This window comes from Mustela lutreola, chromosome 4 (genome assembly GCF_030435805.1).
Source record: "Mustela lutreola isolate mMusLut2 chromosome 4, mMusLut2.pri, whole genome shotgun sequence".
Taxonomy (NCBI): domain Eukaryota; kingdom Metazoa; phylum Chordata; class Mammalia; order Carnivora; family Mustelidae; genus Mustela; species Mustela lutreola.
In genome coordinates this window covers 7692231-7710579 of record NC_081293.1, presented here as the reverse complement: position 1 = coordinate 7710579, position 18349 = coordinate 7692231, and the positions used below count along the sequence as shown (strand labels likewise).

Sequence of the window (18349 nt, the reverse complement as noted above, 5' to 3'; positions counted from 1 at the left end):
TCCAGGGCCCGGCACGCGGCAGCGCTCCCAAAAACACTTGGTGAATGAACAGGTGAAGGAATCGGCAAATGAGCAAACAAGCCGCCCCCAGTGCGGCCCACCCCAACGTCCGGCCCAGGGCCTTGCACCAACTGGGTGTTCAGGAAACACTGGCTAAAAAATTAAATTTTGACTCTGTGCACACTTTCTAGCTGATGTGTGTCCCTGGGTGCCTTTGAGACACCGGTGCGGGGCTGAGCCCGGGGGTGGGCAGCCCACTTCGATGACTCTGCAGGCCCCTCGAGCCAGCCCCCTGGCGTCCCTCAGCCTGTAGGTGGGAGGTCAGGTGACTGTGCGGCCAGAGCTGTTGGCAGAACAAAGTTACGTTCATTTCATGGTCCCCATCCCACACTGTCCCTCCTTGGAGGCAGAGTCCGGTGGGTGCCAGTCGGCCCATCACTTTGGTGGCAGAATGGTGAGGAATGGCGACCTGGGAGAAGCCAGATGCTTTCCCATCATGATACCCCAGACCCGGCCTTTCCTGGCTTCACTGGGTCCCCACTGTCTGCCACCATGTGGTCTTGGGAAAGCCATGCCTCTCAGGGAGGCCCAGGAGACAGCCTCCCATAGACCTCCCTGCTTCTAGAGCCTACTTTAAGGGGCCTTTCAGAGTAGGCAGAGCGAGGGTGCCTGCCAGAAAGCCACAGGAGCACCAGTGCCTCCCTGCTCTCCGCATGCTGTGCCCCCAGTAAGGAATCCCCCACTGTTGGGGGGGGCCCTCATATTCCCCTCTGTGCCCCGCCCCCGGGGCGGCCAGCAAACACTGTCCGGCAGTGAATGGACCAGTGACTCCTTGGCCAGCGCTAAGTACAACGGTGAAGGGCGTGAGGGCGGGCCTGAGTCCTGTCAGGGGCCCATGGCGTGAGGATGCAGCCGCTCTCAGGAGGGCCAGGTGTCACCCCAGCCACACAAAGAGACACAGGTTCCACCTCAGCATTCAGCCCTGGCCTGCGGCTCTGGGCGGGGGTGGGGGGGTGCTGGCCACGTGCACGGCCCGCAGAGCCCAGGGCAGACACAGCCCGCAGAGCCCAGGGCAGACACAGCCCTCAGAGCCCTGGCACTGGAGCAGGTCAGCAGAGGAGGGGATGGAGGGTGGCAGCGGGGGCGGCAGGACAGGAAGGCTGGGGACGGGGTCCCGACTGCCCCGGCGGGGCTTTGGGAGCAGAGACAAAATAGAGGTCATGGACTTAAGTCCAGCGTGGGGCCAGGAGGCATGGCCGAGGAGAGAGAGTCTGGAGGTCATCCTCCCCGGGCTGCCTCCGGAGCATGAGACCACAGAGGTCACGGCCCCCAGGCTCTCTCAGGGACCAGAAACCAAGCAAACTATTTTTGTAGCCTTTAGAAGCTGCTCCCCTTGAAGTATGACTAACTCAGAAACAGCTGAACTTCAGAAACTCACAACTGCCCACGTGGCTGCTGTGGTCTCCTAGGGAACCGAGAAAGCAACTGTAAAGAAAAAAGAACTTGCAAGCACTCAGAAATCACTTCTGCTCAGAGAGGGAGAAATAGTTCTATCTGGTGCCAGGGCCCCCTGGGCTCACTTGGAGAAACACACAGAAGAATGACTTACGATGTGACCTTGGAAGAAAAGTGTGTCTTTGGCCCTACGTTGCCTCTGCCTGCCCCACTCACCCCAGCCGCAGGACCCTGCTGGACAGAAAGATGCACCACCATCTTGGGACGGACCTGTCATGAAGCCTGGTGCTCTGCTGGGCAGCCGCCAGCCCATTCACATCTCTTTAGCACCCCCCCCCCCCCCCCAGGGAACAGCTGCAAGGGACAGGCCAGGGGCACGACTCCCTTGATGGCCTGACTGGCTGGCTGGACCCACTCCTGGGGTCAGCTGAATAGTGACCCCCAAAGGTGTCCGCACCCTAATCCCTGTAAATAAGTCACCTCACGTGGCCAGAAGGCCTTCACAGACATGCCCCGGAGACGGAGAAGATCCTGCCTCATCTGGGTAGGCCCAGAGTAGTCACCAGAGTCTTTCTGAGGGGGGATAGGGGGACAGTCAAGAGAAGGGTGACATGACCAGAGAACTAGAGTCAGAGAGAGATTTGAAGATGCTACACTGAGGACAGGGTCAGTGGCCACCAACGACAGGAAGGGGGGCCTCCAGAGGCTGGAAAAGCCAGAGAAGCAGACCCCACCCCCAACCATCTTCAGAAAGAACAAAGCCCACACCTTGGCCCCAGCCCCATGAGCCTGACTGTGGATTTCTGATCTCCAGCACTCCCCGATAACCAGCTTGTGTTGTTTTAAGCCTAAGTGTGGCATAATGTGCTCCAGCAACAGAGAGTGGCTAACCCAGGTCCCCAGGGCCACTGCGGCTCCGGCTGCTGGGTCCCCACCTGTGGGCCTGCCCTCTCCTGGCAGCTTGGCAGAAGCCTGGCCCTAGAAGGTTCTGAGAAGGTGATTCTTCCTGTGAGTCTTAACAGGCTCTGCCTCACCCACAGGCAGGGGAGCTACCCACGGGGTGAGATTTCTGGAGCAGCAGGAAAACAGCCGCCAGCCCACACCCGAGACCTCTCCCTCCCTGCTCGCTGAGGCCAGAAACTCCTCCAGAGCACTGCCTTTGCTTCAGTTCCCAAACAGGGGCCTCTGGGAAGAGGTCATTCCAAAGGGAGATTTACACGAAGGCGTTCACAGTCTCCATAAGTATGTTCCCTGCAAGCTGGTTCCTGAGTAGGGGTGGGTGTCCACACAGGAGAGGGGTTATGGAAAGGTTCCCGGGATAGGAACTCAACCAACCTCCAGACTCACCTGTCCCTCCTGCCCCTCAATGGCCACCCACCCCCTTTCTCCTATCAGGTCCATTTTCTCTGCAGAGCCAAGCGGTTCCTGGCTCCCTCATCAAGAGATGGGGTCTTCCTCTTTCCAGGTCTGGACTCACTGGCCCCCTTCACACAGCACACCACACCACTCTGGGGGGCAGTGCTGGGAGAGAGACTCTCCCCAGAGGATCTTTTCAGAACTAGGGGACAAAGCCATGGGCCACACTGGCCTCAGGAGAGCCCAGGCCTCCAGAACCCCAAACTGGAGACCATCCCATCTCCTCCAGCCCAGTGCAGCCAGGAGACCTGGAGGGTCTAGTGACAGTGACACACAGCCAATGCCACCAGGAGTCTCCAACTAACTGCCCCCGGGCCCAGGCCCCGGCCCCAGGAATGAGGGAAAGCAGCGTCCGGGAGGAGCAGGGCCTGGGGTGGGTCACCCCATCTTCACGTGCACAGGCTGATGCCCACATGAGCTTGTATGGGGGCGGGCCCTGGCACCCCAATGCACCCATGGAAGGCTGCTCAGCGGGGTCACATCAGGGCCCTTCCTTCTGTGACCCCCTCTCTTGCATCACCATATGCAGGAGGTGCCCTCACCCAGTGCACAGAGCCCGCAGGTGAGACCCCAAATGATCTCTGAGACTCATTTGTACGCAGCAGATGCCACGGAGAACCGGCCACAGGCGATCAGGAGGGCGAGGAATGGCCGGCACCCCCGCGACAGTCACAGGGTCCACATTTAATGTGAAATATGAACACAAGTACAGCGTGACTGGGCTCACTTAACATACCTTCCGCTACCAGCGGTGTACAACTGAACACGGTTCCATACGCAACGTTGGGGACACAAAGTCACTTCAATACCAGGTCATGAGAAATGCTCCCTTTCACTTTGGTTTGGGACGACAGGCTCGAGGGCCGCCACGGAGAACCGGGCCCGGACGTGAGAAAGCAGAGGCGACAGATACGGCCTCTGGAGAAAGGCCCCGGGGGAGAAACCGGATGGCACGGATTGGCACAAAGGGCTGGGCCTGCGCGTACAGAAAGATTTGCAGGATAAACCAAATAACATTGGAAATCATACCTCCGGTAATACTTCTGTAAGAAGCAGAATTACACTACATGTTGTTCACATGCATAGGAGTGCGTAGGAAAATCCGCCGTCGCCGTCGTCGAGGCCGGAGTGGGAGAGCAAAACGTGGACTGGACGAGACAAGTTCGTCGGCAGAGAAACGAATCCACGAGAAGGTTGTGTCTGGGGCGGAGGCGTCTCATCAGCAACAGACCCGGAAGGCAGCCCGCCCAGGAAAGGCACCACGCACACGCACACGCACGCACACACACAGCAGACGCACACGCACACCCCCTCCTGCAAATAAATACACACGCACACACGCACGCACGCTCCTGTGAGAGCGCCCCGCCCCTGCCGGGCTCCGGCCAGACTCCCCCGCGGGCTCCGCTCCATGTGCGAGGCAAACGGGGACTGTCCCACACAGCGGGTGTGGAGGACGCACGGCCCCTTCCGGTGCAGGAAGAGCTCGGCCACCCCGTGCCGACGGCCCGCGCATCCCGCCTCCTGGTGGCAGGAGGAGAGCAGTGGCGCCAGGGCTGGAGAGCAGAGCGAATCGGCGTGTCTGCCATGGCCGGACAGGAGGCAGCTGCACTTTCTGACTTTGGCATTGAGCGACCTTGACCAGAGAGCTCTGGTTCTCAGGAAACCTCCCTTGAAAACACACCAGGCCAAAGCTTCAGTGAGGTTGTGCCTGGGGCTGTGTGCCAAGTGGGCTCCAGGGTCCTCTTCAATCTCTCCCCATCACTTCCAAGACATGACGAGACCTTTACTGCATCCGTTGGTAAACCAAGCTGCCAAGTGGCCCAGAAAGTTCTATTAAGAATCCCAGCATACTATGCTCGGCCCATGTACAGCTCACTCTCTGTGTTTCTGAAACAGAGCACGAGCATCCTGTAGTCCGTGAACATAGTGAAGGCCTCTGGCCGCATGTGGTGGAGAATGTGGATAATGAGCTCATTCCTGGGGAGGAAGACAGAGCAACAGAGTGTGTCTGTGGCCAGAACTAAAACTTGAAACACCCTCCAGGCCTGGCGGTGACCTTGAGTGCGTGCAGAAGGCCCAAGATACCCAGACTTCCCACAAAGAGTTCAATTCCTGGAAGTTGCTCAGTCTGGCATTAACAGCGAAAACTTCCCAACTATAAACTAAATTTGTGATCTGATTATAAACGGAATAAACCCTAGAGGAAACACGTAAAGAGGCAGAAAAGAGAGCTCTGGCTAACAAAATGCAGAAAGTGGTTTCAAACATTCATTTCTAGTTTAACCTCAGTAATGCAAGGACAGAACGGAAGATGGTCCGAGAAACAAATGTGCTGCCAAAATTGACTGTTTTCTCTCTCACAAAAGTGAAGTGAACAGGGTTTACAACTGAAGAGAATAAAGGTGGACTTTGGAGTAAACAGGAAAAAAGGAAAGAGCCTCCATTCTCTGCCCAAATGAAGGTACTGACCCGAACAGTGTTCACAACTGAACCAAGTGTAAATGCTGGCACTGCTCTGATGTGACCTCTAGCATGGGGACATGACCTCTACTGTGGCGGTGTGACTTCTACTGTGGTGGCATGACCTCTATTGTGGCAGTGTAACCTCTACCGTGGTGACGTGACCTTTGATGTGGTGGCGTGACCTCCAGCATGGTGATGTGTGACCTTTGGCATGGCGACACAGCCTCCGGCCTGGTGACATGACCTCCGGCATGGTGACATGACATTCGGCGTGCTCAATGGGGCTCCCAGCATAGTCAATCCCCTGCTGTGGCGCCAGGTGGCACCGCCCACCTCATCCCCACAGCCTGGCCGCTCTGGTGCGGGAGGGAACGGTTTCGCAAGTGGGGTTTCCAGTGGCTTCGGACAGAGGAGCTTTGTGAGGGTCAGTCGCCAGGTTATCCCACACAACAAATGCTTATACTACACACGTGCCTAGGGAGGGGAAGAGGAATCCCAGGGTTTTCTCCAGGCTGTGAGTGAAAGGGCCCCCCTGCCCGCCCCCGAAGACACGCTCCCATGGTGGCGCAGTGGAACCCGCTGAGGGAGCTCGGCCTCAGGTCTTCCTCCAGGCGAACGCCTCGTCGGCGAGCACCTGGGCCAGCCTGGTGTTGAAGGGCCCGTAGAAGTCCTGCAGGATCCTCTGGGTGACTGGCCACATGGGCCCCAGGTTCCGGTCCTCGGGTCGCCGCGCATTGGACGCGGGGCTCTTTGTCATCAGGGTCTCCTGTTTCTCCCCCAAGGGCCCTAGAACACAGAAACGCTCCCGTGAGGCCGGAGGCATGGCAGGAAGAAACCCTGCAAAACCCCCAGGCCCGCTTCGTGCTGAGACAGGAGCTCCCCCGAAGCGCTGGGGGATGAAAACTCTCCGGCTGGATCCACCCTGGAGCCGCTGAGGGCGGCATGCGGAAGGGCCCTTGTGAAGAAGCAGGGACTGTCCGGCCGCGGGCTGCACCCCTGCCCTCAGACGTGCGGCGGGAACCAGGGGATGCAGCCTCATCCGAGCCTCCCCGCCTGCTTTCGTGGCCACAGAGCCACAAAGGGCTGGCTCTCGTGGCCGTCAGCCTGTCCCTGGATAACTGTCTGACCCACCTGGCATGGTCCCCGCACTTAGATTTTCCTGCTAACCAGCCTGCCCGAATTCTGCCAGTGTCGTTCCCGCTTCAGGCTGCTGATGCGAAGGGCCTGCGGCTGCGCCATAGTTCACCTTGTGTATCATGCTGTATGGTGGCCACGGGGGCCGGGAGGAGGCCACCTGTGCCCAGAGACCCCAGGAGCCGCAAGGGGCCCACCTGCCACAAGGAGACCGGTGGGGAGAGAAGCCCAGGAACAAGCCACCTCTATCCGCAGCCCTCTAGACCACAGGCCTCTCTGCGGCTTAACCAACCAGATCACTGCTCATGCCCTCGGGATTTGGCCTTTACACAGACAACCCTATTCCAGTATCCTTGAGATGTGCATAATAGAAGGGACAGAACAGGCATTTCCTGTCTCAGGGACTAAAGACAAGCTCTGCAAAACCCTCAGCAGGATCTACCAGGGGTCAAATCAAAGAAAAATGGTTCTGGGCCGTCACAGGGAAAAGTGATCACCTGAGTCATGCCACCAGCTCACCCACGACAGAAGGACTCCAAGACTAGTGGTGGGCCAACGTACTGCAGCTGGGGTAGAGAGGGGTCAAGAAATATTCCAACAACAGAATTCCCAGGCCAGATTATTAGATGGGGCCTCGGGAAGAACGTGCACTTTGCTCTAGATCTTGAGTGAGTGGTTCACGGGGCCACCCACATGGGCAGCACTCCGTGTCCACACTCCCATCCTTCCAGCCATTACCATGGCCAGGAGCAGCTAACCTTCCTAGACGTGCTGCTCAACTACGCGGCCCCGACTCCAGGGGTCCCCAAAAACCTGGGACAATGCGATGACCTGTCCATTCCCTTCTCTGAGGCTTGTGGCCTCTGCAGGACTGTTCTAGCCACACACTGACCTCTCACCCGTCCTCAAGGCCCAGCTCACAGACCATGCCTTCCAGGAAGCCTTCCATTCCCTCCTTCAGCAGCTGGGACCCCAAGCACGTGTGTGAACCTACGGCAAGGGTGCTACCCTTCCCCTGCTTTATTCTGCCAGTTACTCGATGACCCGAGCTGTGGCTTTCCCGTCTCGCTCTGCTGGACTGAGAACTCCCCAGTGAGGGACCCCCCTCTACCCCAGCTGCAGGCCCTGCACTTGGCAAACAGCTACTGAGCTAGCTAGGCCCGGCCCGGCACACGGAGTCTGCCTGTGACTCAGTGAGCACCTCGGCCGCGCTGGGTGCACGGCCTGTGTCTGCCCCACGCTCTCCCCCGTGACATTCCTACCGAGGTTGAGGAACTGGAAGACCCTGTGCATGGTGTACTTGACGTTGGACGCGTGGTCTTCCAGGCGGAGGATGAGAAACTGTTCTTTGTTAAAGACGGCGAGCCAGTCCAGGAGGTACACGGCATACAGACCGACCTGGAGCCTCACCTGGAACCAAAGGAGGAGGCAGGCGTTACGTGAGGGTCCGTCCCTCCTCGCTTTCCCCACAGTGCTCAGGCACGGGTATGAGCCAACGCCGAGTTATCCAAGTGAACAGCTGCCTTCAAAGGATGGATTTTGAGCCCCGAGCGTTCTTGGGTCCTCACGCAGGGTTCTGAGCTCCCCACACAAATGCTTCCTGCTCAGGGCCACACGGAACCCTCACAACGACCCCATAGCTGGCAGCGGGGCACACTGAGGAGTGAAGGAAGACTCAGAGGCAGGAAGAGGTCGAGCCCGCACACAGAACAGGCAAACGTTCTCTCTCTGCACCGAAACCTGCCCGCTACTGCTCCTACACCCAGCACACGATGGCCATGAAGACGCCTCAGGCACAAGCCAGGTGAGGGAAAGGCCACGCGCCTGGGGCCATCCGAACCCTGTGACCAGGGTTCGGATGGCCAAACACAGCCTGTTCTAGGCAGTCACATGTCCAGGTCCCCATGCGCCTGTGCCTTTGCTCACACCTACCTGGCAATTAACCCCACCCAGAGGGAAATCTGGCCCCTGTCCTTGGCTCCTGGGAGGTGACCTCTGGGTCACCTAGGATATCCTGCCTGATAAGTATCTTTGCTCGCCTGGGACATGGGGCCACCTGACAGTAAACAGCATGCGTGACGACAGGGGCTCCTGGCGACACAGGATCAATCTGACCTGTGGTAGGGGCTGGACAGTAAAGACAGTAGGTGACTGTGCCCCAGGACACAGTGTGGCCATTGAGGCTTGGCGGGCCTTCCCTGGCTGGAATGCTTGTTGCAGACCACGTGCTTCCCTGCATGGGTTTTAATGGGTCCCCCTCCCTGCTGTAACCACGAGCACCCGTCTTCAGTGTGCCCGTGATTCTTCCAGGGACTGAACCCCAGAAGTGGTTTCGGGGACCCCCGACTTACAAACACGTCAGAAAGGAGAGCGGTCTTGGCCCCGTCCGGTGAGCTTCACAGTTGCGGAGGGAACAGCCCTCTCCCCCTCCACCCTGCTGCCCCTTCTCCTACGCACCTCTCCTCCTGCAGACCCTGCTCCACTTCCTGTCTACTGCTCTGCCTCGGCGACCTTCCCAACTGGTTCCCTCCATGGCCTCTGCCTAGCCTCACGCCAGCCACCCCGATCAGGCCCCGCGGTCACAGCCTCCTCACTGGTGCTCCCATCTAGTGTCCGAGCAGCCAGCCCTCAGCTGCCACCAGTGAAAACGGTCCCCACGCCCTGCCCCCCCACGGTCCCAGCGTGGCAAGCTCTTGGTCTGGCTTGTGCTCAGCCCCCAGCCGGCCCCTCTGGGCCTCGGCTCCTGAAGCTGAAGGCCCAGGCTCCTCCGTCATCCCTGCCGCACAAGGCCGGCCGGGCTCCGACTGCCTAGATCCCTCTCCCACTATGCTTCCCCCACTTCGTTATTTTTCCAGTCCTGTGGGAGGATGCAGAGGAAGAACAGTGAGAGGGGATAAGTGTCTCCAAAACCCATTAGGTGCCGCCAGCTCCCCGGATGTCGCCTCCTTGTGCGCCAGCCCGTAACAAAGACCCCAAGCTGGGCCAAAGCCAGAGAGAACCTGAGTGTGTGCCAGCCTCAGAGATCCTGTGTGCATTGCCTCAACACAGACAAACCATTATGAGCAGGTCTCCTCAAGTCGTCGGCCTCCCAGAGCATTTCCACTTCCTGTCAGCCCCATGGCCAAGCCCCCTCAGGGACGACCGGCCTCACAAGGGTCATCTCTTCCAGAGAACCTACCTTTGGGACCTGAGAACTTTCTAGAATGAAAGGCTGATGTTTGCGACAAGGTGGGGCCCTATAGCATCACCAGGAACCCACACCTGACCTGGCCACATGTGACAGACTATTTCTCAGCAAGCCTGCTTGTGCCTGTCGGGGACAGAGCCCGCACAGCCGCTCCCGGGAGGACAAAGACCTGCTGGCTGAGGCCCTCCTGCGGCAGGGTCTTCCCTCACGGGTGGCAAAGGCCCTGGTGGGGGAGGGGGTTCTGCAGGAGAAGGGAGGTGGGCTGGCTCCCACAGCGGCAGGCTCCCTGGTCCCCTAGACATCCCCCTCTTCAGGCCGCCCCACCCCCTTACCACTCCAGGGAAGCCCTGGCCGCCCCGAGTGATACATTCCGGTTCATGCGGCATCACCACTACAACGGGACACCACTAAGACACGCCTACGACAGGCCCCCTCAGTTCTTCTTCGCCTTTTCCCCCGCAGAGGCCAGAGAATCAAAACAGAATGAAGATAAAAAGGGTATTTAGGGGAAGTGTCTGATAGATCTAAAATGACAAAATCTCGGAATGCCTGGGTGGCTCAGTTGGTTAAGCAACTGCCTTCAGCTCAGTTCTTGATCCCAGAGTCCTGGGATCGAGTCCCACATCAGGTTCCTTGCTCAGCGGGGAGCCTGCTTCTCTCTCTGTCTCTGCCTGCCTCTCTGCCAGCTTGTGCATTCTCTCTCTCTCTCTCTCTGACAAATAAATAAAATCTTTTTTAAAAAATGACAAAATCTCGGAGCTAAGAAAAGCCTTTGAGGTGATCTGCCCAGCCAACTCTTGATGGAGAAAGGGAAGCCCAGGGAGGGTAAGGGCCAGCCGAGTTCAGCTGGCAGCACCCACCAGCAGGAGGAGCTGGTGCCAGTGTCCCCGCCACCAGGGCTTCCTCCCCCACAGGGACAGAGCCAAGGAGAGGTGGATACAGGCTCTTCCTGGACAGGCACTATGCCGAGCCTTTCTGTTCCCAATCAGGGGTTCAGGTGGGACTCCCCACCCAGCCCATCTGCCATCTGCTAGTGGCGAAAACTCCTCGCTTGTTCACTGGCTCATTCTGCAAACAGTCACGTGCACACGGCATGCCAGGTGGCCCATGAGCCAATGGAGACTTGCTGCTATGTCACCAACATGGGCCCTGGCCGCCTGGAGCCTGGACCTCGCAGGGGATGTGGAGCTGAGCTGCTGAAGAAACCAATGTCTGGAGCCACCAGCCCTTCCTGCAGGAGCTGGCCAGGGGCTGAAGAGTAAAGCCCGTCTGTGACCCGCGACACCCGCCACCCTTGTCCTGTCTACCCATCCTATCCCTGGGCATCTCTCTCTGACTGCTTAAGCCACCACCTCGTCATCCTCAGCAAAACTGAGACTAAGCACAAAAGGCCAGTTTAGACCTTGGGAGCTAACCAGCTAAGGTGGAAATGCCATGAGTCTGAAAGGCCACAGGACCTGGGACAAACATGAGGCCTGTTACCAGCTCTAAGTGCCTGGGTTGGGAGAGTTAATGTCTGGGAACCTCAGTGTCCTCACCTGTAACACGGGCACAGATTTCAGGGCAGCGTGGAGGGTAGAACATGGAGTACCACGAGAGCTCAAGAGGGTGCCTTAGTGCAGCGTCGGGAGTGAACAAAGGTTGGATCCCGCCGTCCTGTTTTCCCCGGCAAGGGTGCCGAGGGGCTGGAGGCCCGGCCAGCTCCGGGAGAGACAGAGTGCCCGGCGGCACGGGTGTTCATTCTTTTCACCCCGTTTATGTCAGATGTTCACTACTCCATGAGAGACACACAACATGAAGCCCCTGAAATGAGCCCCCAGGAAGGAGCTCCCTGCCTGGCCTTGCCCTTCCAAATCCAGTCGGCACAAGCACTTCCTCATCCAAGGCCGGGAGGGAAAGCCCACACCGATGCCTCCCTTTCAGAGTGTCTGCAGGATCACCTGAAGACAGAGCTCAGTAGTCACACCGCCAGGGATGTGGAAAAGCAAGACCTCAGCGGGTAAAAGAGACAGTAAGAACGGGAACACGCGTTCATGGCAAAAGCTCTATACGTGTGGCAAAATCCAAGTCTTCAGGCCATCGGTGCGCACTGAAGCCAGCGACGGCGGGAGATGAGATGGCTGGGCCTGCCGAGGTCCGCTCTCCCAACCTCTCCAGCCCCCTCGTTAACCTCACTAGGATCCATGCGGACAGTCACATACACAGTTCCCGGCGGCCCCTCACCTGATGGGTTTCTTGAGTTGTTTTCCCTCCCTGCTTCCGCATACCTGACATTCTACCATACAATAACGAAACCAAGAATCCACCTGGACTGGGACTTCACTTCCCGGCCTGCACTTCTTGCTGCTGCCAGGCCGTGCAGCCCCCGTGGGCCCCTCTTTGTTCCAAATTACTGGTCTCTGAGTAACCAGTCTGTCTCTTGACAAGCGTGCCACACAGCTCTGGGAGAGGATGGCTCCAGCACCTCTCTGAACCATGCTAGCTGGGCAAGTCACCTCAGCCCGCCCTATCCTGCCTCGTGCCCTCCCTCTCTTCCAGGCCATGCCCTGGCTCGGGTGTCCTCCAGCACCGGGCACGGTACTAAGCATGGGATGGGCACCCAAGATATGCCTTTGGAGACGAATCGAGCCTCAGCTGTAAATGAGGCCAGTCCCCATTTCATGCCACGCCTTTGAATTTTTAGGAAATATCTCTAGAAAGCGGCTCTTCTCTCCAGCAGGCCCTGCATGGATGACCCTTGTGGTCATAAATAATCAGGATTAAAAAGCAACAGCTAAGAGAGCCATTTTGAAGCAAAAACTGTACTTGGCACCCCAGCCAGAAAACACACGGTTTCCCCCTCTGATCTCACCAGTTCATCCAATCCATCTACACATCTTTTCCACTATTCCTCCTAATTGCTTCTAGAAACTTCCATTTTTTCATACCCTGTCTCCACCACCAATTCTCTTCCAGAAACCCCATCCCTCCCCACCCTGGCCGTCCTGTCTCTGGGAGACAATCCCCCTCCCACCCCTGGCGACCCAGGACACCGAGCATCTTTCTCAAATGCAAAACAGCTACATGGATCCTGTCCTTAAGCCCTCCCTGGGGACCCGTCTCCCTCAGGATGTGTCCAGACTTCCAAGGTTCACCGGGTTCCTGGGGATGCAGGCTCACACTTCCCTTTTGCCATCACCCCACCATCCACACAACCACATACTGTGGTGGCTGCAGCAAACACCCTCCAAGCTCACCCCTCGGCCTTTGTACAGCCTGCTCCCCTCTCCTGCACATCTATCTCCATGTCCCTGGACGACTCGTCCTTTAGACCTCAGCTCAAACATTACCTCTCCTGGGAAGTCCCCCTGATGCTATCTGTGTCCAGATAGCCTCTGCTCTTACCCCAGCCTCTATGTCACTCACCCGGGACCCGGCGACACACCTGTCCTGCCACAGCTACAGTCCCAGCCCACGTGCCAGGCCCAGACACAGCAAGACGACGAATGCGCATGAAGGATGGCAGGATAGAATACGCTGCCTGAAATATGCCATTTTGGTATCAGGATTATTTTGAGCTGACGGCAACTAAGAAACACAGATATAAGAAGAGCTCTCTGCCCTTACCCTGTTGGCCTACAAGCAGTACATTAACTTGAAAGGGGGCCCTTCCCCCCCTCCACCAGGATGGACCAAAGTTTGTCACTGGAGACAGCTCTAGACCTCTGCCAGCCTTAAGACAGCACTAAGGATCTGACACAACAAACCTCACTAAAGCTTGCCCTTCCCAGCCATTACCTCCCTCATACATTTATTTGCCTTCCCACCGTCTGCTGCCCTAGAAACTCAAAGTCCTTTCCCTTTGTCTGGTCACCTTGCTACAAATGTATCATTCTCCTGTTAAGATATTATATAAGCCTGAGTTCTAACCATTCCTCTGAGTTACTCATCAGAGACAAGTGTATTTGCAACACATGCGTTAATCAACTTGGGTTTTTTTTTTTCCCTTGCACATCTGTCTTTCATCAGTCTAATTTACAGGGCCCCAACCAATGACTCTACGATGGCTGGAAGAAAAGGATTATTTATTTCTGTTCACCATGTGAACGAACGATTGCTCTGATCCTTACAGCTGCCGGGTGAAGCAACGGTACTACTCCATTTTATGAGGTAGCCACTGAGTCTAAGAGAAGCTGAAACACCTGTTCAGAGTCACGCAGCTAATAAACACTCAGGCTGGGAACTGCACCATCTGACTTCACAGGCCACTCCTCTACCCTACACCCCTGGCCAGATTCTGTGCGGATCTGTGCCCTTGTGTGCAGCTCCTCTGACAAACTAAAAACTCCAGCAGGAGCGCGTCAATCCAACTCGCTGCCCGATGCATCCTACAGGAACTAGTACCCTGCCTTCCAGAGAGGACAGCCTTGATAATAAGAAAGAAGGAGTGAACCCCCCTGACCTTGAACTCCCTGTGCCCAGGGGGTTCCCAGCCTCCACTTCCAGCTCATGTCTGCCTTACCACATGATATGCTCCACAGAGCAGCACACCCTGGGGCAGGGGCGGCACTGGCCTCACCGTGGAAGGCTTTCCTGCCACACTAATCTACTACAAAGGCACTCACGTGACCTGGGAGCTGTGCGTAGAAAACCACCCTGAGCCAAAGTGTGCTGAATTCGCCACCAGCAGCTTCTTTTGTGTAAAAGAAGGCACAAACATATAGCTATCATCCAGAAGATGAACAAGAGAAAAGAAAAGAAAAATCAAGGGAAAACATTTTTCTGTTTAGGCCCCACTGAAGAAACACTGAGAGTCACCGACTGGCAATATTTTAAACCACCAGAACCATCCACCACTGGAGAACGTGCTCAAGGTCATTTGTGAGCGGGTCCCCGTGTCTCCAATCCTAATTGCACAGTGCGTTTTCTGAGCCTCAGTACATGGTAATCTTCCTAAATGCACCCTCATTCCCTCAGAGGGAGGAGAGAGGAGAGTACTGTACTAGAGAAATCAGCTGAGAAGGACACCTGGTGCCCGCTCGAAGGGCCCATCCCTTTTACAGTTTTTACGTCCGTGTATTTGCCTGTGCATTAGCCACCGCTCAGAGGCACGGGGAGAGGCATCTGCACATTCAGACGCTTCTCTGTGTCTCTGTGCTCCCATCCCATCCACCATGCCGCCTGCATAATAAGCACCGAGGCGCCTGTGCTGGGGGGGAGGGGGCTTCCAGGATACGCACAGGCATGGCGTTGTTGAGCGTGTTGTTGTAGACGCAGGCACGCAAGGAATAATCGAGCATGCAATTTTCAAACAGCTGCAGAGCTTCTGTCACTTTTTCATGGAAGTCATCGGCAGATTTATTCGAACTTGCGAAGTAGAGATAGTCAGAGTACAACCTGTGAATAAAATAAAGGGATATTTTTACCACCCAGGAGTGGGAAATCTTGCTCCTTGCGTGACAATGACAATCAACATGCAATCACATGACCTCGTCTCATGCATCAGGACCCTGCCACTTCTCGTTGTTCCCTTGCGGATAGGGAACCTTCCTGTACCCTCTCACACCTCCCCACCCCTGCCACGGCCACCCAGGCTCTCCTGAACTCAGACTCATCTATACTGGCCCCAAACAAGCCACCGGTACTTTCTTCTTTTCAGTCTTTTTTTTTTTTTTTTTTTTTTAAGATTTTATATATTTATTTGACAGAGAGAGACACACCGAGAGAGGGAACACAAGCAGGGGGAGTGGGAGAGGGAGAAGCAGGCCTCCCGCTGAGCAGGGAGCCCGATGCGGGGCTCGATCCCAGGACCCTGGGACCATGACCTGAGCTGAAGGCAGATGCTTAATGACTGAGACACCCAGGCGCCCTCTTTCCAGCCTCTTCAGTGCACAGCCCTGCTTTGCCTGTCCCAGTGAGCTTAGAAACTGTGCAAGAGCGAAGACAGGCCCTGGAAATGTTATGCCCCTCCCATTCTCTCTCCTCCATCTGAAGCAACGAGAGCATCTGTCGCTTTTACAATACAGTTCCTCGCGAAACTCCTGCCCATTCCACAGGCGTTCCAAACATTAAAAAAAAAAAAATTATGAGATGTTATCTTTCTAGATTTTAGGGACCTATTTCTTAACACAATATAAAAACACTCGCACATGTGCATGTAGTCACCATAACCCTGCTTGTCCACGTTCACGGGTCCATTCACATGGATCCCTCCGCACGGACGTGCCGTGTCTTCCAGGATCCGGCAGTGCCGCTCCTTGACCGAGCTTTACTGGGGATCCTCTAAACCTCTTCCCAGTTAGGTCTCACCTTGTAGATGACCACGTCCATTCCTGACTTGCCCAATTTCAGCAAGAATCCAGTGAGGTTGGTTTAGCCAAAATTCCCCACCCTCTAATATCTGATCATACTCTGATATCTGATCACCCTCACTGGGTGGTGAATTTCTGGTCCCCACTGACACCCAGGAGATGTCTGATGCCCCCAGCCCACCTTTAGCCAGAATCCTGCTAGGTTGGGTTGGTCAAAACACCGACCTTCTTACCCTGATGTGTCCTGAGTAATTTCCAAACCCCCGACCCCTCCTCCTTGGCTATAAGTCCCCACTTTTCCCTGCTGTGCCTGAGTTGAAGTCAGTCTTTGTCCCCACGCTGTGTCCCGACCCCCCACAACTGGTCCTGAATAAAGCCTGCCTTCCAGCCTTGAACAAGTGGCAGGATAAGGGTCTCCTTGCTTGCTTGCTTGCTTTCTCTTTCCTTCTAACCTTCCTTCCTTCAATAAATCCTCTGCAAATATATTTTACTGGACTCTGCATTACAGACGGATTTTTTTTTTTAAGCACGAGGTTTTTCTTTTCTTATATCACATGAACAACCAGCAAGATGAGATGAGTTACAGCAGCATAATAAACACAGCCCCATGAGACGTCCTCCTGCCCAGTGTCTCCAGTGGCCATAACTGGGAGTCCTGCTCCCCAAAGGGGACCTTCATTATCGGCTGCTGAAATACCCTGCCGGAAATTTCCTGTGCCTACTCAAGCACATATCCACACATTTTATATTTTTGAAAACATACAAGGCATCAGATTGCATCCGATGGAGTCAGGTCACCAACCTACAGTGGTGGCACTTTTCCAGTCGCCTCCTTCGGAGGATTCCAAGCACCCACAGCAGCGGGCGAGACGGGACACAGCAGAACCGGGATCCCACGTCAGAACCGGGATCCCACGTCACCCAGTAACTCCTTTCTTTAACGGAACTGGGTTATGAATACCCACACCTTTTCCTGCTCTGCTTGCCAAGAGGCTAAGCTCTTCATCTTTTTGTTTTTCAAAAATCCCTTCTTCATTTCTGCCTGGTGCCTTTCCGATGCCCACTCCGATGGGAACTCCCCGCCGCACCCTCCCCTCACACACCAACCTCAGCCTGCTTGTGGGAACACGGGGCTGACGTGGGGTGGCCCCCTGGCTCCAAGGACTCAAGTTCTCCCTCCCATGATGCCATACTTCTACCCCACAACTTCTCCAACATGGCTGCACTCTTGCCCGTAGAGGCAAGTCAGTGCCTCTTCCTCTGAGTGTCTGTCATCAAAATCTGTGTTTAATAGGAAATCCAAGACCAAAGTTCTTCCCCAGGACTCCTACAGGACTACCCACATTCTTTAGGGGAACCAGAATTCTATCGCATAAATTGCTATCTAAAAACTCAACCACTGGGTCAAGCTTTCCATATGAAGAGTTGATTCTGTAGTTATAACATTTCTTGTGGACGTTTGGCTCATGAATAAAACAAGAACCCCGAAACCTGCCTCAATTTTAAACACCAAGTAACTTCATGAAGAATCTGCTGATTCCATACAATTCTTTAGAGATCAGGAAGTAATCGCAGGGCGCAGACTGGAACGTGCCTGATGTTCCAACCAGGCCAGGTCAGCCCTGGGAGGGAGAGGACTATGGGTTTTCATGTTTGAGGTGAGGTGAAGTGAACTCAGGACCCCCATTTCTGGGAGTCAGGGTCAAAGCCTGTCACAACCAAGCCAGGCTTACTTTCTCAGTAGAGCAGAGGGGGGCTGTCCCTGGTCCCTCAGACTCTCCAGGAACCCCAAATCTACCCACAGAATGTGCTCAGGATTCCCTGGACCCACACGTGCGCCAGGATGTAGATCTATAAGCCGATGTCCTTCATGCTCCACTTTGCCAAAAACATCTGCGCAGAGACTTTATTCATCACAAGGAACGGCCATCCCTCCTATGTGGATTCTGTAGATCCCCCCAAAATACATCCCCAGCACCTGTGAATGGGATCTTATTTGGAAACAGGGTCTTTGCAAACGAGATTATGTTGAAGATCCTGAGATGAGACCATCGTGGATATAGGACGCGTTGTAAATCCAGTGACCAGTGTCCTGACAAAGGAGACAGAGGTGCCGGGGAGAAGGCCACATGCAGACGGAGGGAGAGGATGGTGTGATACCACAAGCTGGGGACCACCCAGGGCTGTGAGCCACCAGCAGCAGCTGGACACAGGCCTGGGACAGTCCCTTCCACAGAAGCCCCAGGAGGACACTACCCTGCTGACACCTGGCTTTTAGACAGCCCACCCAGCACTGCCAGAGAATACATTTCTGTTGCTTGAAGCCACCAGCTTTATGGGAATTTGTTGCAACAGCCCCAGGCAACACATGCTGGTCCTAACCCCCCATTGCCAGGAAGAC

At 55.9% G+C, this 18349-nt stretch overlaps 1 protein-coding gene across 5 annotated transcripts in view; it reads right to left on the bottom strand.

The window, feature by feature from the left end:
- Positions 1-3535: 3535 nt before the first annotated feature.
- Positions 3536-18349, bottom strand: part of CHST15 (carbohydrate sulfotransferase 15) — a 75142-nt gene continuing 60328 nt past the window's right edge. For all 5 annotated transcript variants that reach the window (XM_059172906.1, XM_059172908.1, XM_059172910.1 and 2 more), the window contains exons 6-8: positions 14878-15034; positions 7734-7881; positions 3536-6123 (exon numbers count right to left, since the gene is read on the bottom strand). In XM_059172906.1, the coding sequence (XP_059028889.1) occupies positions 5933-6123; positions 7734-7881; positions 14878-15034 (496 nt within the window). In that variant the 3' untranslated portion in view covers positions 3536-5932. The remainder of the gene's footprint in view (positions 6124-7733; positions 7882-14877; positions 15035-18349) is intronic.